General features: G+C 38.2%; 6 protein-coding genes across 8 annotated transcripts; 2 read left to right on the forward strand and 4 right to left on the reverse strand.

Moving 5' to 3' along the window:
* Positions 1-147: 147 nt before the first annotated feature.
* On the reverse strand, positions 148-2,361 carry LOC139945868 (uncharacterized). The gene is made up of 2 exons (XM_071943369.1): positions 1,931-2,361; positions 148-1,195 (listed from the first exon to the last, which is right to left on the reverse strand). Exons 1-2 carry the CDS (start codon positions 2,027-2,029, stop codon positions 710-712), a joined length of 585 nt encoding a protein of 194 aa, XP_071799470.1. The 5' UTR covers positions 2,030-2,361; the 3' UTR covers positions 148-709.
* Positions 1,366-26,103, forward strand: LOC139945853 (N-alpha-acetyltransferase 80-like). 2 transcript variants are annotated; one of them, XM_071943348.1, is made up of 6 exons: positions 1,366-1,598; positions 3,849-3,959; positions 23,034-23,140; positions 24,273-24,421; positions 25,040-25,218; positions 25,773-26,103. In XM_071943348.1, exons 2-6 carry the CDS (start codon positions 3,951-3,953, stop codon positions 26,100-26,102), a joined length of 774 nt encoding a protein of 257 aa, XP_071799449.1. In that variant the 5' UTR covers positions 1,366-1,598; positions 3,849-3,950; the 3' UTR covers position 26,103. The 2 variants fall into 2 exon arrangements, with proteins under 2 accessions (XP_071799449.1, XP_071799458.1); XM_071943357.1 differs by lacking the exons at positions 1,366-1,598; positions 3,849-3,959 and adding an exon at positions 22,778-22,938.
* LOC139945906 (uncharacterized) lies at positions 2,540-6,222 on the reverse strand. 2 transcript variants are annotated; one of them, XM_071943426.1, is made up of 4 exons: positions 6,031-6,222; positions 5,063-5,246; positions 4,736-4,858; positions 2,540-3,194 (listed from the first exon to the last, which is right to left on the reverse strand). In XM_071943426.1, exons 2-4 carry the CDS (start codon positions 5,099-5,101, stop codon positions 3,003-3,005), a joined length of 354 nt encoding a protein of 117 aa, XP_071799527.1. In that variant the 5' UTR covers positions 5,102-5,246; positions 6,031-6,222; the 3' UTR covers positions 2,540-3,002. The 2 variants fall into 2 exon arrangements, with proteins under 2 accessions (XP_071799527.1, XP_071799519.1); XM_071943418.1 differs by having other exon boundaries at positions 2,540-3,197.
* Positions 7,848-10,007, reverse strand: LOC139939610 (uncharacterized). The gene is made up of 2 exons (XM_071935646.1): positions 9,768-10,007; positions 7,848-9,251 (listed from the first exon to the last, which is right to left on the reverse strand). The coding sequence occupies exons 1-2, from the start codon at positions 10,000-10,002 to the stop codon at positions 9,148-9,150; spliced, it is 339 nt and encodes a 112-aa protein (XP_071791747.1). The 5' UTR covers positions 10,003-10,007; the 3' UTR covers positions 7,848-9,147.
* On the forward strand, positions 14,381-18,301 carry LOC139945839 (putative glutathione-specific gamma-glutamylcyclotransferase 2). Its single transcript, XM_071943323.1, has 3 exons — positions 14,381-14,597; positions 15,242-15,277; positions 16,148-18,301. Exons 1-3 carry the CDS (start codon positions 14,463-14,465, stop codon positions 16,544-16,546), a joined length of 570 nt encoding a protein of 189 aa, XP_071799424.1. The 5' UTR covers positions 14,381-14,462; the 3' UTR covers positions 16,547-18,301.
* On the reverse strand, positions 18,420-22,506 carry LOC139945834 (damage-control phosphatase ARMT1-like). The gene is made up of 5 exons (XM_071943310.1): positions 22,414-22,506; positions 21,573-21,678; positions 20,474-20,715; positions 19,694-19,835; positions 18,420-19,195 (listed from the first exon to the last, which is right to left on the reverse strand). The coding sequence occupies exons 1-5, from the start codon at positions 22,476-22,478 to the stop codon at positions 18,422-18,424; spliced, it is 1,329 nt and encodes a 442-aa protein (XP_071799411.1). The 5' UTR covers positions 22,479-22,506; the 3' UTR covers positions 18,420-18,421.
* Positions 26,104-26,128: the final 25 nt, after the last annotated feature.

Raw genomic sequence — 26,128 nt, forward strand, 5'->3', positions numbered from 1 at the left:
TGTTATTTCTGAGTGTACATACATGTCAAGTACGTTATTCTCATTGAGTTTCACCATGGCTTTACCGTGAAACCTCGATTTTTGATAATTGAATAAAAAGTGAAAACGAAGTCAGGCTGTGATGCATGAGTGTTGGTTTCCAGAATGTACAAAGCTTTACTATTGTCAGATGTGTGTGGACAAGTCCAACAGAGTTGATTGGAGGGGAAAGGGCAAATTAAAATAAACAAAATATGAATAGATTTTTAAAAAGGGGAAACAAATATCCCTTTGCCCTAAATGTTTCTGCAGATCAGTTGTACACTGAACATTGTACTGTCGAGTAAGGTTTAGTTACATAACCTAGTCGTGCATAATCTCTTTTCATACTGTATCGTATTTATGACCATGACAATTTAACGCCATTTTTCGGCATATTCTGGCTCGGCAAACCTGATTTTGTGGATGGGTGTGTTTATGTCAATTTGGAAAGAAGCAACCACCGTTTCTTTGTACTACCAAAAGACCGTGGCTGCGTTCGTTCTCCGCACTGTTTCCATGCTCCAGTTCAAATTGAATCACAACAAATTGCTTGCAACTCCTTAAAAGACGCTAGAGTAGCTAACAACAATCCACCATCAACTAAATAAGGGAAACTTGAAATGCCCGTTCTCTCATTCTATTGTGGTTATTTCTGGTAAACCATGCAACCATACCATGATGGAGATGTTCAACTAGTGAGGTCATCACATTGCAAATAGGCAGGCTGGCAGGGATGCTGTCCAGTGATTAGTTGCCATGACAATGTTGTTCTCCACTGGTTTACATCTAAGGCGCCCTCTGTCGTCACCGGAAAGATCCCACATTCTAGATGAAGCTCCGGCAATATAAAAATGGCGGCTAATCTGCTCAAACAGACTGTGAACCAAACAAGGATTAATACTGTCAGACTCACTAGGAAAAAATGGGACAGAAATTCCATTAGCTCGTTCCAGTCGTCACACTCAAGGGTGCTCCCTTTAACTGGGATCTCCAATTCGGAGCGTTGGGGGCGTTGCTGCTGACGCCCAAGTTGAACTTTAAGTTTTTGAACTTTTGCCGTGAGTTGTAGCAGGGTGTCCTTGAGGGCGTCTCGTTCTAGAGCCAGCTGTCGTTCTTCTCTAATGAGAACGAACTCTCGCTGGATGTCGGACGACCTACGCCGACGTCGACGAACCTATAGAAGAGTAAAATGAAATCTATGTAGGTTTGGCAGGAGATTCACCCCCCCCATCCCGGAGATTATGGTGTGCCCGCCCCCCCCCCTCCAAATACGGGTAACTATTTACAAACTACTTCTGATAGCGCCATCGTTTGGGGTCAATTTCACAAAGAGTTAGGACTAGCTTAGGAGATATACAAATTGCATGGATAGTCCTAAGTTAGGACGAGTAACTGGTCCTGAATCGAGATAAGACTAGTCCTAACTCTTTGTGAAATCCACCCACGTCACGTAATTTTCCCTTCGGGGGACAGATTCTACGGCGGACCGATTTTCCTGTGACATGTAGGCCTCGAACTGCTCATTGTAAGGGTAGTGTTAGCGGACTGTTACAATGTTTTTTGTTTGGGTGACAAAAGTGAGTAAGTCGTGCCCTTAACTCCCCCTTGTGATATATGCAATTCACTTTTGGTATAAAAACAAACAAACGAGTTGTCATAATAATATACAAATTGTGTGTATATACACGATTTATAACGGTTCGTACAAAGTACATAGGCAGTCGTCCAAAGCATTTTTCATCACTGGGACCTCACTGTAACTATGTTGAATCAAACAGTCCTCACAAAATAAAACAGTTACCTGCAAATAATGCGTACGACACATAAAAGCATCATCATACTTCAATACATAATTGTCATCCCATAAGAATACAAAATAAATAGGCCTATATATCGTCACTTGTTTTACCTTGTTGATATCAGCAATCTCAATGTTGCTATGAGATCTCCGCAACACTCGCTTCTCATCGCAACAAGTCGATTTACCAAGTTGGGAGTGTTCTGTCATGTTCGGCTGCAGTATTTGATCTGGAAAAGCAGTACCACTATATATCTACCGGCCTCATTAAACAATAATTATCACTGGTTGGCCCGGATATGCTGAGACGCACCGTGTGCAGTACAGTTGTAAATGGTTATTTCCCATGGTAGAGTTATAATATACAGTCAACCGAGAACGTGTCTCAATTCTGTAATCCAACAGTGCATTATTACAGTCATCCAATACAGCCGCTATTCAAAATTCTATAGCGTGACGTTGGTGTATTTATAGCTGCCGTGTTTATACCAGGGGTCCCCGGTGTCAAATACTATGCAAACTTCACTGATAAGCTGGCCTGGTTGAACTCTGCTTTATTATCATTGAACCAAATATACCAGATTATAATAAAAAAAGAAAAATTCTCTTCAAATGTTTAAGTTGTTTTGTAAAAAGAATTCCTCTGATATAATGTGCATTAATATTTTCATACTGAATTTCTAGATTATCAAAATCCTGTTTTTTTAACGTTACCTTCAAGATCTCTACAACTCAATATAATATGCCAAAAATTATCAACCTTTTAAGGTATAACACATGCATGGTATTGACTAAAACAAAAACAATTCCGATTTGCAATCCTAAAGCTTACTTTTTAATAAACTTGATGCACAAGTACCGTTATGGTAATAAGAAATAATGTCCGTATAGGCCTTTACGTAGGACTGTGCACAAGAAAATGAGTCCACCCCCTCTGTTTTTATTTCAATTGCCAGTGTCTCAAAGATAAGCGCGTATGGGCATATACATGTATACACAAAAACAAAACCGCTGTATGTCATGCTCTTTGAGCGGTATGGCTTCAACTCTCGAAGACATGGTAAAACATGTCATAGATTTGTTGTTTGGTGTATGTTATGAAAAGTAAAGCATTGGCATATACCTTTAACCAAAGAAAGTTTACTTGTAGTTTAGACAGGGCTCCCTCTGGAGTCCTTCTTAGTCAATGTTCTTGGAAACAAAGTTCATGTGGAGTCTGCAGGCATCTTATGATGTATGATATTAAGACCATAAGACAGGAGCAAATCAAGACACGGTTGCATACATGAGCTGTCCGGGCGTCTCTGTGCTTTAGTACTAGTCTCTCACGTCGCTTCTCGTAAAGTTCAGCACAGTCACTTAGCTTCATCTCAAGCTGCTGGAAAAATAATGAAAAAAAAAAAACCCAACATCGCAAAATTTGGCCTTAACTTACGGAAGCGCATTTTATTGCCGCCCCATGAATAACACAAAATCTCTCTTATATATCGTGTATACGTACACGATAACTTCAAAACTTATCATGTACGTACACGATAAGTTTACGTGTACGTACGTACATAATAAGATAGATTTGATACATGTGGCAGCCTTTTATACGCGTCCGTACTACTAATGGGTGTTCCACAAAACACAAAGGAGTTGATCCCTGAGGATAAGTGATAAGATCATTAAACATATGTATTTGTTTACAACAATTAAATTTTGAGCGTTTCCTCAATTTGATTTTCTATGTATAGTCCTATACGTAAAGTTCCACAAGAAACAAACTGTTCAGGAGCCTTACCAATATAGATTAAGATGTTAAATTTGCATCGGGGGTGAAGAATATTAATTTTGATTTTACCCTTAAACCAATGTGTGTTAGCACTTATACTCAGTGCTTTCCCGAGTTCTGAGAAGAAAAAAAAAATTCCACATGCAATTATATAATAGTTGAGATTAGAACATAGAATATAATGGAATATAATGTCATTATACAGAAATTACGCGGAATGTTAACCCATTGTTTCAATACTGTGTCCTTTAGGTATGTTGCTTAAATAAATACCAAGACAGAACTGGGAGTCGATGCTGACTCGCCCGGATACAAGAGTTTAAATCAAACCGGATCAGAACCCCCGATGGGAATATGTGGGCGGTAAGTTGACATTCATTTCTAGGTCATAGCAGCCTTCATGATCTATTTCATTAGATGGATAAGACCACACCGTGTTGATAAGTTTTTTTTTTACTAACTTGCTTATCGGTTTCTTTTAATTATTTATCATTCTATTACGTTGGTTCATAATGTGATGTCATTGTTAAAGGCACACTGGACACATTGTCGTCAAAGACCAGTATTCTCACTTGGTGTATCACATCGTATACAAAAATAAACAAATAATGTGAACATTTTGGCTCAATTGGTCATCAAAGTTGCGAGAGAATAATGAAAGAAAAAACACATCATGTGGGTGCTGTCAGATGCCCAATAAAAGGCTTCAGGCCTGAAGTCTTTTAATACCAATTGGGTGAGAAATTACCTCTATCTCAAAAACTACGTTACTTCAGAAAAAGCCGTTTCCCACTGTTTTATACTGCCACGACAGTTTCATAATAATAATAATAACAACCCGTTTTTATATAGCGCTTTTCACACCCGGAGGGCGTCCCAAAGCGCTTCACATTATTACCCCTGGTCACTGGGCCTTAAACCACTCCTTAAACCATCTCAGCTCCCTGGTGGGGAGTATACAGCCTTGTGCAACATTAATATGCGCTACTCGGCTAAATCAACCACAAGAACCATTGCTCGTTACCAAGTAAGTTTTATGCTAAAAATTATTTTGAGTAAATACCAATAGTATCCAGTGCCTTTAAAGTGTTTTTGGAGCGCAGTTAACACATACAAGACGACAAATATAACTAACTTACCCTTAGTCGATCTTGAAGGGCCATGACACCTTCTCTAATCTCTCTCTGTGCGACAGCGTCCCCAGAAAACAACTGACTTGCGTTTTCAAACACAGCTTCATCGCACTCTTGTGCGTCCGAATCCTGTGTAAAACATGGGGGGTGGGAAACATTTTTTACACCAAACTTTATCATCGGCACCCCTGTCAAATCTGTGCTTGAATTCAGCATTCCTCAAAGGTACAATTACTGCATCTTAGCGGTGCTCCTATATTAGAGATTTGATAAACCACAAGCGATTGAAACAATGACCAACCACCTCCCATGACCAAGATGCAATGACTTTACCTGCTTAGTTTGATCTTGGATGTAGAAACACTCCTCCATGTCTGATGTGTGTCTAAATACATCAATGTCTATGAAGCATAATGTCTATATGAAGCATTCGTTTTCTTGAAATCTTCGCATCTGACGTGCATTTCCTACATCACCGTCGACTTGAGTACATATAAGAAGTATTGATGTTGACGGCCTTGTACAAGAAACATATGATCAGGTTCTAGTAAACAAATCAGCCATGCACCCACGAGTTTATTTTATTGTAAACAGCTCGCATGAACAAAATCCCAGACAGCTATTACTTCAATGGCATATCCCATATCTTTTATGAATCGGTGGCACATCTTTGCAACTCCACTACATGCCTGGTATCAATGACAATTTTCAAGAAAGCTGAGATGTTTGAAACATTTTGTTTCCGCAATTCCATAAGCTAGCCTATGCATATATAACGAAACGAAGAAGAAGGAGAACAAGAAGAAGAAGAACAAAAATAAAAAATGCAAAATTCCATGCGAGCACTGACAAGACCCTTTAAAGGCAGTGGACACTATTGGTAATTGTCAAAGACTAGCCTTCACAGTTGGTTTATCTCAACATATGCATAAAATAACCAACCTGTGAAAATTTGAGCTCAGTCGGTCATCGAACTTGCGAGATAATAATGAAAGAAAAAACACCCGTGTCACACGAAGCTGTGTGTGTTTAGATGGTTGATTTCGAGACCTGAAGTTCTAAACTTGGGGTCTTGAAATCAAATTCGTGGAAAGTTACTTCTTTCACGAAAACTATGGCACTTCAGAGGGAGCCGTTTCTCACAATGTTTTATACCATCAACGTCTCCCCATTACTCGTTACCAAGAAAGGTTTTGTGCTAATAATTATTTTGAGTAATTACCAATAGTGTCCACTGCCTTTAATCAACCGTCACCAATTAGCACTTTTGTTAATCATTGAAATGATTCCTTTCAACTTACCATTGTCGACTTCACGTCAAACCGTCTTGCAGACAGCCGTTTTTATGTGTCTCTATAATTTACCTCATTCTATCTGACAGGCTATAGCTTTCTTGGGCTTGGAGTGTGTATCCACTGGTTTTTCAAGACATTGTACATGTATGCTTCACGGCAGTAATATTTTCTTTATAGACTATGGAGCAATGTTACGGGTATGGATGACGTATAGAGAATTAATAACACTTTAAAAAAAATGTCTTCACTACAAACTGCAAGCACAATGCATATTGATACTGTAAGCCAATGATTAGCATTTCGCTGGAGAATTAGTGTTAAAAATCAATGGATGATTAATTAATAATTAATAAAAATTCCCTCGCTGTATCCGGCTGATTTCTAACCGGGTTTATAATCTTTAAAGACTGTTGTATAAAAAAAAAAAACCATCAACCTTTGACTTGTGCTCAATTGCTTTCAGCGGAACATCTGCGGCTATTCCCACCGAGGGAGGAATTGCTAAGGGATGGCGGATTGATTAAAGGAACACGTTGCGTTGGATCGGACGAGTTGTTTATAAAAAGCATTTGTAACCGTTTGTTATAAAATGCATATGGTTATAAAGATGTTTTAAAAGTAGAATACAATGATCCACATAAATTTGCCTCGAAATTGCGCGGTTTTCCTTTTACTTTGAGAACTAACACGGTCGGTCATTATGGTCCGAGTCAAACATTTGATTTGACTCCCATAAATAGCCGACCGTGTTAGTCGACGATCTAAAGGGAAAACCGTGCAATTTCGTGGCATGTTTGTGTGGATCATTGTATTCTACTTTTACAACATCTTTCTACTCATATGCATTTTATAACAAACGGTTACAAACGCTTTCAAAGACCAACTCGACCGATCCAAGGCAACCGTGTTCCTAGGCAAAGTGTTTGTAACCTTTTACCGTTGTTTTAACTCCTACATAAATGTATAGTTGTATAGGCTACAATCAAATTCTGTGAAAATTTCATTTTAATGTGTGAATGTCGATCCACGCAGGAAGATTCATTTCTATAATAAGAATACACAATCTGAGAAGCGTTAGCGCTGTAACGCTTCTTGTATTCGAATTTTGAGGGATAACCATAGTACTTCAAAGTGAAATGCTTCTAGAATAACATAACTATCCAAAGCTGCTGTAGGAGTAAGTTTTTATTGTCATTAATCGTCAGAGTCATTACCAAACACAAACAGGCACTTTTAAGACACATAAAGATCATTATAGCACCTTTCTTTAGGCTGGATCAAAGGCAATTAATTATACTGTTTGGTAAGACTACCTGTGTTAGATTTTTGTGTCTATCCTTGTTTCGTTTATATCAAAGTTAACTTCAGAAAGGTGCTGGGCCCAATTTTCATAAAGCCTGTAAGCACAACAATTTGCATAGCACTAAATTTCTTCCTCGATAAAAACAATATTACCAACCAAATTTTAGTTTGTTGCATATTGCTTGTTACTGGCATTCAGCTGTTGTTTGCTTATCCTGAAAATCAGGTGAAAATTTAGTTGGTAATCCTGTTTTTATTAAGGAAGAAATTTCATGCTAAGCAAATTTGTGTGCTTACAGGCTTGATAAAATTGGGCCCTGCAAGCAAAGGGTCTGGGTGCAATATCGATACATTTAAAACATGGTCGACTCAAAAACTCTGGCCGAATTCCCTTTCTCACAACAACAACAACAACAACAACAACAACAACATTTAAGCAAAACAAACAATAAGAGCAACACGAAAGAAAAGAAACAGAAACAATATATTTTTTATTTTTTTATTTCATTATTACACCCCTTTGACAAATGGGGTACATAAGTATAAAAGCTGTGCAAACATGCACTGCAAAAAAAGGTAGTGTTATTCTTCCTGGTATATATATGTGACGACACCAACATGGTGTTATTTTATCCCCATTACTATATCGTTGGTGAAATTAACACATAAATTGTCACATAGATACCAAGAGAACCAATTTAACACCCCCAATGTTTGCAGTGTGTTGAAATATAAAGCGTCTAAGTAAAAAGTAATTATATATTTCGTTAAATGTTGACATAATCCTGTACAAGTATGGCACTTGCTCGGAGCAGGTGTGTCAACTACAGGCCAAATCATACAAACGGGACTTATTGACTTTAGCAAAAAACGCGCACTGAAAATAACACTTGCTACAAGAATACTGTGGCAATATTAATATTTCGCTATTAAACAGTCACCTCGTGAAAGTAAAAACTTATTTGCACAATGGTTTTTACTTTTTTAGTAGTTATTCTTTATTTGTTTTGGTATAATTTGTTATTGTTGTTTAACTGCAGACATTGTTGTACTCCATATTAAACTAAACCTACCAGCTCCATTTTACTTAATTTAACCAGTGAGGAATTCCTTATCAGTTTAATTATGTGGAAATGTTCAACCATGAGACAAAGGGGCCACACGTACCCCATTAGTTCCAACGTACCCCATTAGTTCCAACTGGGGTACATGTGACTCTGATGTCTCACTAGAACTAGTACAATTTTAAACGTAGGACCAATATTTGCTTTTTTACCCTTGCACTGTATACTGTTTACCCCCCCCCCCCTCCCCCAGGACCTTAAAAAAGACCGAAAACATTTGCATATAGCCTGAGTGATACGCTACAGATTTATTTTCACACGACTGGGAAAATAACAAAGTACAAGAGAGGGCACAAATATCTAGAATATAACACATTACAATCGGTTTAGAAGGCAACCTAAATAACATTATTTGTACCCAAAGCACCAGTTGGTACACAACTGGAAGGTCATCTGTACAGTAATGGTTCATCAACTTCTTAATTCGGACCACAATGATGGAGATGCTACATGGTAGTACATCTGCTGAAGTTCATTCACTTATAAATGAAAATATATTCCCAGTGCTCTTCCACAGCTGTTTTCCGCATTACTCAGCAGCTTCTGGGCCAACTTCATACTGTGCAGCTCTCATTATGCCTTGTACAATAGAGAACCTGTAGCCCAGGTTGGACTCCTCCGTTGCAGGCACTGACTGACGTCCTACCATAACAGGGCTAGAGAACATGATGCTTTTACAAAAATCTTCATGGAAGGTCTACTTTTTAGGTTTCTTGTCAGGTGGTTCTTCAGTTGGTTGCTCTTTAGCGGAAGGTTCTTGATATTCATCGTCAATGTCATCACCGTCATCGTCACTTTCATCTATGGAGAAAAAAACATTCATATACAAATAATTTTCACAGACCAGCAAATTTTCGTGACCAATTGACATCCTGCTTATTGAATGGAAGAAACTTGGGATGGTATTTCTTTTGGTTAGAATTGTTTGGCTTACCACAGACTCAGTAATGAAATGCATGTATTGCATTGTTTACTTTTTAAGCACCGACAGCCATGCTAATTTAGGAAACTCAATTTAATGTTACTACTGGGCAATTCTGACAATATGGGGGTCCTACTTCCTTGGCCAAATTTGCTGAAACCAGGCTTTGACGAGTAACACAATATGTACAAGATGTATCAAGCATATCCTTGCTCGGAACTATGGTTCAAGAAGTACTAGTTTCTACGCACAGTGTTAATGACAGGAAGACAAACTATCATATTTTTAGACTCGCAAGCCGAAGTGAATTTCACTGTATATGTATTTATATGTGTGACAATAAAAAATTGAATTGAATTGAATATCATAGCGCCCTCTTTTGTATAAAATAATACCTAAATCGTCATCCTGCGATGCATCTCCAGCGTTGGTTTTTCGGTTGACTGCTGAGCCTTTCTCAATATCAACTTGTGAGGTAAGAAAATCATTTAACTCCTTCTGGATTCCCTGCACTGATTCTCTCAATTTCTCGTTCGTAATCTGACCATTTGTGAGTTCAATTTGGTTGCTGAAGCTGTGCTTTTCACCAGTGCGAAGAGAGACCGTCGATGTTACCATGGGCGCCGCCATCTTTATCGAAATACGTTGACGTTCTCAGGGGGTAATTTTACGTGCTATCGATCTACACGTCGTCGCGGGCGTTTCACTCGTTAATTGAAAACGAGGTTGCAAGGCCACTTATTTGAAAATAACAGTCTAAAAAATGAGTCAGGTGTTGTGCATGGCGCAAGGAGCGCTGTTGTTTTGATCATCATTAGTACCCATTGTCTCTGTCTGAATGGTGTATAATGATCTGGACGGATACGTGATGCAATCAAGATGAAAATGTAAGTATTGTTGTGTTTTGTGAAGGTTTCGTAATCAAACTCATCATGCGGTCTTTTCTTTTGCCATTTTTGCCCTTAGCAATTGCCAATGCCTCTATAATAACTCTCCATGCTTGCACCACCATGGAGCTATAAAAAGGTTAATAGCTCCATGCTTGAACTGAGCACTGAAAGGAAAGTGATAGTGATATTCTTTTTTTAAAGACCGTGTATGATTGTCATCAGTCTTATTTTCAAAAAGAAACATTAATATAAAAGAGCTGTGCAATAAGACTAGTTCAATATAATATGCAGATGATTTTACTTGATGATGATCCACTAAGTGTTCGTTACACTGTGTAAATCAATTCAATAAATATCTTGATATGAATTGATGGTGCAAGAAAAGTTGCTACACAATTTCTCCTTAAAAATTAATAGTAAAGAGGGAAGCCTGCTTAAATAATTATTAATTTCCAAACATATATATATTTAAAGAGCACACTCACACTCACAGGCTTTTTGAAATCTTCTTTTGGAAATTAATTGTATTATTTTTATAGAGTGTCTCCATACTGTAAAACCTCTTTTTCATTAAACAAAATTTTTCATTAAACAAAAAAAGACAAGTGACTGCAGAATTTGAGATTAAATGACAACCATTATTTAATAAACTGACTTCTCACCATACACTGCTTGATCTTGATGAAACAATTGATCAGCTCCTTTCTAGGAACACTCAATGCAATGTTACTATTTCTTCTTTTTGTATTTATAACAGAGCCATCAACATTTCAAGTTTATGACACAAGGACATGATGTGACTATGGCAGCTGCAGTACCACCAACTAGAGAAGAAATGGCTGCCAGCGTATTCCAGCAGGAGCTGAAAACCGTCCTTCACTGGTTCTCAACGTGGAGCCACTACCAAAGAAAGGACTTCTTATCGGACCTTGTAAATAAGGCAGTGCCGCCAGATGTTACAACCCTATTTGATGCAATGCAGACTCTGAAAGTAAACGACAAGGCACCGAGTATATTCCAGTGCCAGCTCAAACTCTTCACGGATTGGTTTCAGGAATGGAGCGAAGGGGAAAGAACACTGTTTTTAACTCGACTCCAAGAGCTGTCGTCAGAATTCATGCACGAGTTTAACAGCCAGGTGCTTGCTAGACGAACTGAACAGAGCACATAACGTGCCTAGTGCCTACACATGTTTAGAGGATAAGAAGGGAGGAATATGAAATAGATCTATTGAACGTATCAGCATTACAAATTATTGGCCTGTATTGTTGGCAGTCAAGTTATACATTATTTTTGTATCTTATTACTAGGTTAAGTCACTGGGTATTGCTTTGCGGAGGGTTAACTGTACATTTTGCAGTCAATAATGTCATATGTTGCCTCCCTAAAGTACCAGGCCTCCATTCTTACAAAGGTTTATAGTTGATTGATTGCCGATTGGTCGGTCCAGTCATTGAACTCCCACACTAGCTACTATATTAAGCAAAATCAGTAATGGCAAGCACTGCTTAAAAGGTGTGACCAATCAAATAAATTGTAACAAAAAAATTAATATTGACAAAATAGGGACACCGCCAATATAGGGCTAGTTAGCTCAGTTGGAAGAGCGCCGGCACGTTAATCCGGAGGTCGTTGGTTGGAATCCCTTTCTAGTCAATTCTTTGTTCAACCCCAAAAATCAAAAAAATTAAGTGATATCTTTGGAAATTGACAATGGCGTTTAGTACATGTAGGGGCTTGGCTGTTTTAACAAGTGCAGTCTTATGATTTTTTTGATTGCCCAATCTACTTCTAATAAAGGAATAAAAGTGGGGGGAAGGGGGAATTCACATTCAGCTACCTAAAAACACACAAAAGAAACATTAACTTTCACTATTCTCTCCTCATTCTTTATTGTTCCTTCTTATTTACATTCCTTTGTTATATCAGAAATTATCCAAACTATCCATTTACTAAAATAATTTGTTTAACTTGTGAAAGTTCTTGTCCTTGTGTATTGATAAAAACTACCATATTATTAAAACTAGTTTCACAGCAATCTTTAAAATTTAATCTTTAAAATTAATTTTGTTCAAAATGTTTGTGTATGTTACCTCATTGGAATAATAGCAACAAATCCCATCCGAGTCTGATACATTATTCAGTACAGGTTTTTATTTCAGGTAAACAAGATTGTGATATGTGATAAAGTTGAATATTTAATAATAAATAACCTCAATCAAAACACATATGTAAACATGAAAGTGGTTTTTTTGTGGTAATTTTTTAAGTCAATATATACATGTACAGTGAAAGAAAGAACATCCCTCTTTATAGCAGTTTTCAACGCATTCTTCCACTGTGCATGTATAATGAAACTGCATTAACACTGCACCAAAACTCACAAAATGTGTCTCAAGACACTCCTTGCCAACATTAAGCTTTGTCTGACGATGTCATCAAAAGGTTGAACAGTTTAAAGTTATATTAACTTTGGTTTACACATAAACACCGATGTGTGTAAGCACTGTATATTCAGCACTTTCCCGAGCTCCGTAAAAAAACCTCGCATGCATATCACTCGAGTGGGATCTGAACCCCCGACGACCTTTACAATTCTAGAGCAGCATCCAACTTAGACCACCAAGAATGGCCGGAAGCTAGAGGCAGTTCGAATCCAATAGAGTTTTAGAGTTAATGAATGCATCTTCATTTTCTTCCATTAGGCACAACTGCCTTACATATAGATAGGGTTGGTTTTTCTTCTACACTCGGCTTCGGGTTCAGCAGTTGATGAGAACATCTTCAGTCTTTCTTGGCCCCAAATGACTTATAGATTGGGTTGGGGTCGTCTGCAGCAGCTTTCAATGCATCCATCCACTCCTGGGTTTTCTGTTTAGACTCCTTCATTACTGATGGGTTGTTTTCTGGAAGTTGCTGTTGACAAGTCAATGGAGTGTAAAACACAGAAATATATGACAGTGAATGATGCTTGCTAACGTACTCATACAATACTTTTAAGTGTTCATTAAATTTACCTAAAAACAAAGTTTTTAATGTGAACAAACTTATAAACACAGTACATGTGTTCAACTAGAAAAGTATCTCTGTGTGTGACAGAGGGGTAATAGTATCAATTCGGACAACCATTGTTTAATTTGCCAGCAAAGTTGGACATACTTTTCCCCCAAAATGCAGCAGGGGTATCTCGGTGTCTTGTGGACGCCCTGTTTTGAAATTGGCCATTACCTACTTTTATTTACATGTAGGGGTTGGAGGTGAGCAAATCAAGAGTCTCGGTCTCTGTGGTCAGTTAGCAGAATATTTTGGCAAAAAATAGGATGAAGGTAGTTCTACCTCCATTCTTTGGGAAATGTGTAAATTACCTTCAGTAGAACTTCAGGACTTGGCGAGACAAGTTTGAGAAGTCCCCAACCAACTGCACCAGAGGCTCCAATAAGACCTAGACTTAATAACATTCTTGTAACCTTGCCGGACATGATAAACCACGGTGTGTACACCTGTAAAAAATTACAACAATTTCAAACAAAAATGACAATAACTTTCTTTTATATAAATTCGTCAATAAATAGCAGCTGCAACCATAGAGGTCCATGCTGCAACTGAAACGCAATCCACTACAGTAAAATTGAATCTGTGAATTGTATAGTAAGCCAAAAGTTCCTAATATTAATAATGGAAACATCACATCAACGTAATTTAAATCACATAGATTTTTAGACGAGTTTATAGAACCCCCCCCCCCAAAAAAAAAAAATAGGCGTGTTATATAAGACGGCATTGTCATTTAGGGAAAACACGCATTCAGTCAGTACAGATTGTTAACCCAGTCGGTGAGTGGGTCAGTAATCGAATTTACAAATTAATATTAGTTTAACACTTACCTCGGCAAATCCAATTTACAGCATAAAACAAAAACTTCAATTTTGTTACATTCTCCCGGCAGTGATTTTCTGTGTATTTTCAACACAATTTACGTCCTGGAGGAAGAAAATTTCGTACAGTGCATGAAGGGCAGGGAATTCAATGCAACTTATGTAATAGACGAAAAGCATTTGTTTTGGATGGATGCAAGAGGGCGCTTCAAAATAATTCTGGTTTATTGGTGGCGCTATTTAAAAACAAACAAACTACACCAAACAACAACACCTACCTCAGAAAACGTAAAAACGAAAGTTCTTAAAAGAAAAGGACACGGTTATGTGGGCTTTCGGTTACGGATCATTAATATGGAAAGTGAACTTTCCTTACCAACGAAAAGTAGCAGGATACATCGATGGATATGCAAGACGATTTTGGCAAGGAAGCCCAGATCACAGGGGAAACCCAATGAAGGTAAGCTCACTCGTTTCTTTGCCGTTTAATAATCTCATCCAATACGGATCCGTGACCAATTTCGCACTCGGTAGAGAAATGAGGATGACTCGTCATTTTTATACAGCACCACCCTACCATGCCAACAACCCATTGAGGTACAACCTACGTCTACCCTACTCCTACTAGAACTATGATGAGGTTTGTTCCTCTATCTATCGTCTCCTGATAGCGGAACGAACCTCATCATGGTTCTACACGTCTACCCATGCCATGGATGTAGAAATAGCCGTAGCAGTATGCAATTTAGTTTTTAGAGATTTTATTAGACGGTATAATAATAATTGTATGAACAATCCGAGAAATTGTTCATGAATCATGCGTTAATTAAACGTTTCTCGGATTGAATCTACTTTTAAAGTCTCAATAACAAACTTAGTTTTATGGTCATTTAGTTTTGAATTACATATCAAATGTACCTGCCATTCAATTCAAGTTAAAATAATGAAGGTTACACAACATAATGGCTATTTGTCTTTGGCCCTCATTGTCACCTCAGCTACTGAACAATTTCTATGTTGTAATTCAAACACACAACACCTCCCTATTTTTATTAGTAAATTTTCAAGTTTAGCTCACAATGTTTTGTGTGTGTTTCTTTTCAGCCTGGACGTGTAGTTACGCTGCTGCCAGACTCTCAGGTAAACAATAGAACCTAACCCCTGCATACATGTACCTAGAGTCCAGACCGCTTTTGCCAAGGTCAAATAAATAGTGTGTGTGTATCCTCACCATAGAGTTGAAGAGCCAAACATAACCAACGTTGTAGCCATGGTGGGCGGTGCCAGGCGGGTCTCCCAGAACTAAAACATTTCACCCAGCACTCTGAGCAAAAAACAATGTGCTGTCCACAACAGATTTCCACCAGATTGCACTTCAGCAATGAAGAGGGTACAATATCCAAACATGAATAAGTGTGTTGACCTTGTCCTTGGTGGATTTAGAGCCGACCACTAAACCTAGTCTAGCTTCAACACTGAATACAACTCTATGTACCACAACTCACAACCAGGTCTTCCTTTGACCTCACTGTGGGTGCTGCATGTTGAGATTGTGATCAAAACAAGAAAAAACAGAGTGTATGTCGAACAGAGTGTTTTTTTCCCACAAATAATCTTAGCCAGTGTTGTGCAATGTTGTGCGGCAGATACTGTGCCATGTAGGTGGGAAAAACCAATGGGTGAAAACACTCACACACACTACAACTCCCCGCCCCCACAATTTCTACTCTTTCTGCATTACATTTTTGAAAGGAGATTTAATCCCAAGACCAATCCACTAAAAAAAAACAATCCATACACCAAGTTTGGAGTTGATATGAAAAGTACCTGAGATATTGCTTAGCCACCGCAGGGCATAAAAACCTGGGGTTTATGAAGTTCAAATAATATATTACCAGAAAACCTTATTTGTGACATTTCTAATCAAATACGTTAAACCATTGCATTGTTTTAATCAATGCTATATCGTTCTTTCCCGATCTAATAAAACTTTTATTTTGTACCCTATAGGAGCGAGTATGGGGCATAGCATATGAAATAGCAGAGGAAGACGTGCCTCAGGTGCGTGAGTACTTAGACTTCCGAGAAAGAGGCGGCTACTCACTTACCTCTGTGACCTTTCAACCCCGTGATACCAGCACCTATGAGCCCTTTGAGGTTATGATTTACATAGCAACTCCTGACAACCAGAACTTCCTCGGTCCAGCTTCCATGGAGGATATAGCCCTGCAGATATGCTCTTCCATTGGGGAGAGCGGAGCGAATACAGAATATCTACTGAATTTGGCTGAAGCTGTGAGGACTTTATTACCTGAAGCTTCAGATCAACATTTATTTGAATTGGAGAGATTGGTGCGGAAGATAAATGAGAAAAAGGACCAGGAGGACGTTGAAATATACAATATATAGAGTAGACCAATGCACTTATAAAGGAACCATATTTATTTCACGAAATGAAAAAAAATTATAAATTTGTTTATAAACAAAGTACAAGATAGGTAGATTATAGGGGAAATGCTGATTTGTTTTTTAATCTGAACAGTCACTGATTATAAAGTTTACACAATTGCAAATCCTGCAAAAGAACATTTTCGTCTAACATGATTTGTTAAAGGATTCTGGGTACTTTTTCAAAATGTCCACAGATTTACATTAAACTTACAGGGTTTGAAGATAATGATAGTGGAAAGCTTCCCTTCAAATACCTCTCAAATAATATTACTAACTGAGGTTCTGTAGTTTTTGAGAAATGAGTAAAACAAGTCACAAAATAATTTCCGTCTCAGGAAGACAAAAATTATTTTAGCATGTAAAATCCCATTAACCAGTTCTCATATTATACCATAATCATAGCATAACTGGTTAATACGGTTTTACATGCTAAAACTGAGACTAAAATTATTTGTTTTACTCATTTCTCAAAAACTACAGCATCTCAGTAGGTAAAATTTCAAGGGAAGCTTTCTACTATCATAATCTTCAAACTGTGTAAGTTTAATGTAAATCTGTGGACTTTGTGTTGGGAAAAAGGACATCAGACCCTTTAAACCTCAACCAATTTTTATCTATTTTAACCCACCGTTTTAATACTTCGTATGGCCTGTTGTCAAAAATGCAGAAATCTGTAGGGCCTACTACTGTACCTGCCACACCAGTTATGACAACTTAATACAATGTTGTTGACACTTGTACGTAAAATGTAAAGTGCTTCATTTGAATGGATACCTGAAAACAATTTTAACAAACATTCCATTCTTTTTAATGTTTTAATAGCAAAATGTTGTATCTATAAAATGAAAAGTGCAACGACAGCTTATAAAGGATGCAGCCATTTGTGTTTCTCGCATTTATCTTGGGCCGTGTCAGAATTAGCGGCTTTGGCTATGGCCGGCACACTGAGAAAGTTAGATTCCTCAATATTGAAATTGAGAAACGGCCATAGTTTTAGCCAAAGTCACTAGAGGCTAAGTTGAATAAAATGATGCTGAAAGTCAAAGGATATAATAGTCTGATACATTGCTTTAAGGGAAAGTATACATTGTGTACCTTTGGGTTTTTTTTATGGTTTTTATCAAACATAAATGTAGATGCAATAAAACAAATCTGTGAACATTTTATTTTGTCAAAAGGTGGTCACGTTTTTGAGATATCGCAGTTACATGTATGGCCTACCAGAAAGAATAATCCTAAGTTAGAAAACATACAAATCCTGAGAAACAAATTTTGGGAGATAACAACCGATGAATTTTTCCTTAACCCAATTTAATACTTTGAAGTGAAATGTTTCTTAAAATGCTGTACTTCTAACCAAGTATTGAAGTTTTTATTGCCATTCATTTTAGGAGTGGTTACCAAATGTATACCTTCCCTTTACCTAAGAAATCTGTTTAAGATTTTAAATGTGTACACTGAATACAATATTGCACACCCAAAAAACATTTACTCTACAATTAAATTCCACTTACATGTACTTACATGTATACACCAGTTTAATTTTAATATTCGTTAAATATATTGGAAAACGGCATTTTATAGTAAGTGACCAAGAGGAAACTTTAGATTTTTAGCTTTTGTGATATAATTGAAAACACTTGAAAAGTATCAACAACTGTATAATTCTGTACCATATTGGTGAACTTAAAAAAAATTATGGAATATTTATTGTAATAGGCGCCTTCAAAATAAGAAAGTGCAATACAACACTTGAAAAGCACTCATATTCTCACAACTGTATAATGTGTTTTATTTTTGTGAAACTTTAACATTTTAATATTGTTTAACAGTTTAAGTACGGATCATTCCAGAAAATTGTATAACAGCAAACTTTCCGTCAATGAGCCAGTCCCTATCCTCAGCTGCAGTTTGCTCAGCAACGCCATCATCAAGCCCTACTATAACATCAGCCTTACATGTCCGTAGGGCACAATGAGGTGCCGGGTGAAATCCACATAATGCCTCCACATAGGGGATTGTTGGTTCCCATTGCCGATCTCCAACCAGCTTCCTGTAGTTTAAATCTCCCTTCAGGAGAATCAGATCCGATTTGGCAAGTTCAGAGTACAAGTCTGGAGCGACTGACTGCATTGCGCTGAAATCATGCGGAGTTGTCCAAAATGGATGACCCTGTAAAACCCATGATTTTGTGTTGATTCTCTGCGACCAACACCGGCCAAGTTTTTTCAGGCTGTCATTCTCTTGATGTTCAAGGTAGTTTAGTGTGTGTGAAAAGTCATCCTGTCCTACATCCGAGACAAACCATGGCATCGCTTTGTAATGCATAACAATAACGTCAGCCAAGTTGGTTCTCAAGATGTACTCTGCTAAACACAGATCAGTAAACAACTCAAAGCCAGCATTGTCTAACACGATGTCCATCCTCACTGCCTCATTCTCAGCTTTGCTCTCCCGTGAGTTTTGCAAGACACGCCAAAGCTTATCGCTGTCATTGACTAATATTTTGTTTCTTAAATTTGCAAGTTGTGCGAGTGGGCTAATTTTCTGTGAGTTTTCTACACCGGCTGAGATGGAGAGGTCACACTTATTTCCCCAAAGAGAAATCTAGAAGAAAGAGATGGAAACAAAACATGAACAGACTAATTAATCAATCAATCATAATCATTTTTTAAAGAGCACAAATCAAAGGTTTGCTCAAAAAGGCGCTGAGGCACAGAAGAAATAAATAAGTTATTGATGACAGGCCTCCTGAAACAAGTGGGCTTTCAGAAGTGACTTGAACATGTTGAAGGATGTTGTTGCCCTGATGTGAGTTGGAAGTTTATTCCAGAGGTTGGGTCCATCATGGAGGTAGACTGAGAAGAATCTTCCAGTAAAAGGCATGTGGCCCCGAACATGAGAGACACGACCTTGATGTCTACAGTCACAACACACTGTCCCCACAAGCTAATACTAAGTGACATCATTGACACACAATGTTTTTTAATTTGGTAAAATCAAACAATTCTAAGGGAGTAAATAATATTTGATGGGTGCAGATTGGTTTACTTCTGATAATTTCTGTCAGAACTTTCTTTCCCCAACCTCTTCTTCTTCCCTTACCTCCATGAATTCTTTAAAACAATCAATGCCCTTCCCATGTGTCATTTTTTGGTACTCTGCAAGAATGACCAAGGCCTCCTGTGACTGCTTTAATGCTGCTTTTTTCTGCTCGCTGAACGGATCAAACTTCCTCAAGTGATTGCTGTAAGGAGTTAAGAAAACAAAGTTAAAAAAAACCCTAGAAATTCAGAGTTTGTTTTATAACAAACTCTAGGTGTTCGGTTTCCGGGAGTAAAAAGTCTGGTGTAAAAAACAAATATTGCACCTTGCTTTGTTCTCAAGATTTGTAACAAATGGTCAAAATTGCAAAAAAGTTCAGAACAACATGTCGACGTTATTTCTCAAACTGGTTAGTTGTGCGAGTGGGCTAATTCTCTGTGAGCTTTGTACACCATCTACAACAATTTCTCCTATCTTATTTCGAAAAATAATCTTTCAGAAAAATTTGAAGCTTCATTGTCGTCCATTTATTCAAGTTGGATACATATTGGAGTTGAACTAATAATAATAATAATAACTAATATTAAGTCAGATGAAGTCAAGGTCACAAAAATAAAGCTGCTCAGGGGTGGATTTCACAAAGAGTGAAGACAAGTCTTATCTCGTCCTAACTTGGGACTAGCCATACGTTTTTCTCCTATGACTAGTCCTAAGTTAGGATTAGTCCTAACTCTTTGTGAAATCGACCCCAGTTTTAACGGTCCAATTTGCACACCATCTATTGGCACGGCACAGTTAAATGCTTTAACTGATTTTCAAAAGATCAAAATTAAGTCGTACCTCTGTCTTATTATATTCACAATCCTTCGATACATGTAACACTCCACATACAACCAGGGAGATGTGAACCAGCTTGCAGGGGTACCCCCATTGGCCTTAGTCTCCTCCTCCAGACATCGCTCCCAGATCTCAATGTCGTCCTCTCCATCTGGTTGCAGAGGGAGAATGGCCTTGTCTGTCTGTAACTCGTTGCGGAATTTGGAGAGTTTAGCGACGATGTCTTTGCAATCTGTGGCTCCATCCTGAGAAACATTAAAGAGTAATGAAAGAAAAGCGTTACCTCCACAATTGTACATGAACAAGAAACAATTTATTCTTCTCAAGTTTTGCAATGAGAATTTCTTCAATATTCACATGAGCCCCGTTGTCAGACGAAAGAGACTTAAAGCCATTATACACTTTCGGTAAACAGTATTGTCCAAGTCCCACACTTCGTGTATCACAACTTATATATAAAATAACAATCCTGTGGAAATTTAGGCTCAATCGGACATCGGAGTCGGGAGAAAATAACGGGAAAACCCACTCCTGTTTTCGCGCGTTTCGCCGTGTCATGACATGTGTTTATAACAAATCCGTAATTCTCGTTAACGTGAATGTATATTGTTTTACCGTTTTCTCAAAAAGTAAAGCATTTCATGGACTAATATTTCAAGAGAAGTCTTTCACCATTACCTTCTGTAAACCCTGTTAATTATTTGTAAATCTGTGAACTTTTTTTTTTTTCTGTACCGAAAGGGTCCAATGGCTTTAAGAGGATCGCAAATCACTCAAGAATAGAGGGTAATTTTTTTCAGTCTTATCACAACATGTACATGTATGTCGTTATCACTATCATGCCATTCAAGCTTTAGTTTGGGCTGTCCAATTGTTACACTCAAGTTCAGACTGGTCCTAACTGTAGTTGGGACAAAACACAACCACAAACCTCCATTGGCCTTTGGATTTGGTACAATATTTCAGAACCAAACTATATAGTTTCTAGAAGTATCCTAGAACTACAACATAGTCAATGGTGAGGTTTCGTCACGCTATCTCCTCCACGTGGAGATGATAGCGGAACAAACCTTGTAGGAGTTCTGTCTGGGGTCTTTCTTACCTGCCCGTGTAGTTGTGCAGCCTCAATGCGGTAGGTGTACACAGTGTTTACCACTTTGGTGGTGATGACAGGGAGGCGATCTTTGATTGTGAGATATGCAAACGACCTGCGAAAAACAATAAGACAGAATTGTTATCATTACTGGTGGAGAGCTAAAGACCCAGTAACTAGCACTGGGATGCTGTACTCCCCTTTTTGATTTGACAGCTGTTGGCCTCCAATTGAAATTAAAGACTTTGACAGATCTGTCGCCCTAGGTCCGATTCTCAAAGTAAAAAAACTTAAAATAGAGAAGGTACAGGTCCCCGGTTGGTCTAATCGAGATCTTAAAAAAAAAAATGTACTGAGTGTTGCAACAAGCGAATTGTATCCAGCGACCTCGATATGTTACTGTAGTAGGGCCGGGGAGACCCAGCAATGGGGGAGGGGGTGGGGGGGGGGGGGGGCATGGGCCCCGGGGCATCAAACATTTACATAATGATCATCGTCGTCGTGGCTTAAAAAAAATGTTACTAAATAAGTCAGCGGTTGACAGTAGGTTGCTTTATAATAAGTGTACTACTGAAAACATGTCATCTAATTCCAAGTCATTTTACTAGTTATGGTTTAACTCAACTGAGCTGACTAAAGCACTAGATTGTTGTTGTTGTTTGGAATTGGGCCCGCCCATCCCCGAAGTTTTTACTGAAGACTTGACTTGAGCGAGATGAGAATGTGAATTTACTCTTTGTTTACAAACGTACTAGAATGAGTTAAAAATCCAGTCACTCGATCGACAAAAGAGAAAAAGTAATACCAACAAAACCTCCAACGTATATTGATAATTGAAATGCAACTGTACCCTTCGAAACGAGCTGATAATCTCGGTGGAAGTCCATCATTCTCATCACTGCTTGTCGCCGTCATGTTGATGATCAGTTAATTCTTGGTCAAGTCATTGTGTTTTATTGTCGACACTACGTAAACTCGTATACATACTGGTAAAGTATCGATTCTTGAGAAAGCATTGGGAGTAATGTCGTAAATTTACAATGGTATCGATACTTGAGTCCGCGAAGAATACAATTTCAAATAATCGAGATTCCTGCACATTATGTACAGTACCTAGACGTATTCGACGGAACATCAACGCAATAATATGATGTTGACTATTTTCTTAATAATTTTTGTCAACACAAACACGTGACTTGCAGCATGCAGTCGGTCGTCTGCTAAATTGTCACTTTTGCAGAACGTGTCAAAATCAGGTCCTTGTAGTTTTTCTCCTCTCAATATTTCCAAGTCGCTGTAACATTATCATAAGCTTGAATAAGTGGTTCGTAAATGTGGAACCGTGTGCAAGAAGGGAGCAAGGAACATCTTTGAGGTAGGCTGGCTGCAGTGTCAGAAGCAAGAGCATTTCTTTTTTAATAAAATTGCATATAGAAAATGTGAAGAGTTTTTTTCTTCTGTTCTTTGCAGATGGACATCTCAAGCATTCGTATGGAACCGTTGCACAGAAGACCAGATTTAATTGATGCTTGTGCGGACTTACTTAACGCTCAATGGCCTCGCAGTAAAGCAGCAAGGTAATATATACTTGAAATAAGATTAGATTTAGAGCATGGGAGAATAATAAAACCCACCCTACTGATGTTGAATTTCAATTAATAAGTTTTGTCAGTGTACAAATGTACATCACTTCCACTTATTCTGAAAATAAATGTATTGGACGTATTATTCACCATGTCCAGTGCTCCAGCCAAGTATTGCTGTAAGTAATGCATAGAATCTCTGCTTATAAATGTGTACACTCGTAAGAATGTTGAGACACATTTTTCGTGGAAATATTATAGAGGAAGCAGGTACATAGAAAGCAGGTCCACTCCACTATGGCCCTGTTTTCTGGTTTCTTTTTCAATGGGGACTATATATAGAGGTAGCTGTGTGGAGTGAATTATGGCCGCGTATTCTATAGTTACTCCAGAAAGCAGGCCTGATACCTAATGGACAGTGGAAGCAGTTGCCTAGTTGCCTTTAAATTTCCTTACCTTATGAAGGTGCCCCTTACAAAGGAAAACTACCTTGCTAATACAACAACAACGTTGAGGTCAGTCAGGTTGGCTTAGTGGTTTCTCTCCATGCCTTTCACCTTTGTGGACCCCAGCTTGAGCTGGGATCGGGGCCTTGCTTATAAGGATTGGGTTTTTCATACCTACGGTACCTGACTGCGCGGGTTTTACCCTCCCGAGGGGTTTTCTTCCCACGTCTAGCTATAAATGAAGATTCTTCATTGGTTTCTCTACAAAAAGTTGTTGTGATGTTTGTTTCCATGAGGATGCTTTGTCGACTGCATAATTTTGATTCAGAAGTATCAGGCCTGCATGATTGACATGATGAATTAATTGTTTATAATACTGTTTTTATTAACTTTTGGTTTTTACCCATACACCGATGTGTGTTAGCACTGTATACTCAGTACTTTCCCAAGTCCTTTGAAAAAAATATCACAATCACAGGCATATTTACTCGGGTTGGATTCGAACCCACGACCCTTGCAATTCTAGAGCAGTGTCTTACCAACTAGACTACCGAGATTGCCCGGTAGCTAGAGGCAGTTTGAATCCTATGTTTTGGCAGCGGGTAGGTTGAAACCAAAAGTTAAGATTCTCTATCCCCGATGCAAATTTAACATCTATTATACTTTTTTTTATTGTTTAGACTTCACTCATTGGATAAGTCACGCGATGAACTTCCGTACTCACTTGTGATGGTGGCTAATGAACAGGGAAGCTCAAGTCCAGCTGTAATTGGTTACTGCAGATTGGCCAGAGTCATCAGCATGCCAAGCAGTGTCCTCATTGAATCCGGTAAGAAGGAAAATTACATTGACAATGAAAATGCAGTACACTGTTGAAGATGCAATTGTCTTTAAATGTAATCTATAAAGGCATTGTCACACGGGGCAATTTTTTCAGGCAACTTGGAGGCAACCAAGTGCACTATATATGCAAAAGGAACACTTTGGTAGCACAAGAGACAATCTTCTAGTTGTAACTCATTATTCCCAGCGGGAAAATAATGAAAAAAACTGAAATCTGAATGAATTTCCTTTTTGGAGATTGCCTGGAACTGGTTGCCTTTAAGTTGCATCATGTGGCAAGGCCTTTAGGCCAGTACAATGTCATCATTCCAAGGCATTTTGGCAAAGAACTATCCCTCATCCCTCATCCCTCATCCAGCAGTGCTGGTACTCTAGACAACAAATAATTGGCCGTAATGCACTGCCATTAATTTATTTAGTTGAGGGGTAGGGGGGGGGGGTGGGGGGGGGGGGGGCAAAATGATGCTTGCATTGATTAACTTTTACTGGCTGTTGCATATAAGGGAAACTCCTCAAAGTCGATGTTAAATTTTGCATTCAATTTTTCTAGTCCTATATTCTATATGTATAAATCACTTTTGCTAATTTCTCTTTCTTTTATCAGTCGTTGTCCCAGAACATCTGAGAGGTAAAGGTATCGGACGACAGGTCATGGCGATGGCTGAAACACATGCTAAGAGTCAAGGCTATACCACTATGTTTCTTAACACTAAAGACAAGCAGGGCTTCTACTCTCATCTTGGATATGAGTTCTGCTCACCGGTCAATACCCTAAATGCTCAGGTGAACAATTATTCTTGTCCAAAGACAACTTTATAAGCATTCATTCATGAAAAGTTTGAGGAGTGACAAGCAATAGTGAAAAATTTTACAACATTATCAGATTGTTTTCAAAATATTAATTTTTCACTATGAATTTAAAGCTTGAACAAGAACAGTCACCATAATGAAAAGTTTCCTTTTGAATGGCTCTCATCGTTGAGAAAGCTACACTAACCAAATGTCACCTGCAAGGTTACTGCAACACTCTAAAGTTTTTCTCAAAGTATTTGAATACCCTTACATTTTTATTTCACTTGTTTGATTTATGACTCGCTTTGTGACGGCTAAATGACACAAAGTGCATGTTACAGACTTTCCCCAAAACCAATGATAACACATGTACATGAACCACCCTGAAAACAGGGTTGTAGGCAAGAATTGTTTAGTAATACTGAATAACTCCTTTGAAGTGACACATTCCTGATCACGTAAACCATTGGGGAAATTTGTGTGTCGATTCATTTAAGATTTGTTATGCCGTCTCAATGTTCTTCTGATTTTGTCATGTTGCACAGATGTTAGAGACTTGTGATTGTTCACCTACTACACCCAGCCCGCCCTGTGAGAACCAGACTCATTGTTCATCAAACAGCTGCACCAGCGTCTCCCAAGAACCTAGGGTGAGTGATGTTAGGCTCTCTGAGCCAGATGGTGGATGTTTGGAAGGAAGGGAGGCAACCTCAGATAACCGTGTGGATGTTCAACGGGATAATAAAGTACAAAGTGTTTCTAATTTATCCCACACTTTAGTAAGTGTTCCTCCCCCACCTCCTCCTCCTCCATTAAAACTCAACACTTTCACAACATTGAGTCCAATATATTGGATGAAAAAGGATGTATCTTAACACTAGGTGTTTTAGAATTGTAGTGT

This window comes from Asterias amurensis, chromosome 1 (assembly GCF_032118995.1).
Source record: "Asterias amurensis chromosome 1, ASM3211899v1".
In the NCBI taxonomy this organism is placed as follows: domain Eukaryota; kingdom Metazoa; phylum Echinodermata; class Asteroidea; order Forcipulatida; family Asteriidae; genus Asterias; species Asterias amurensis.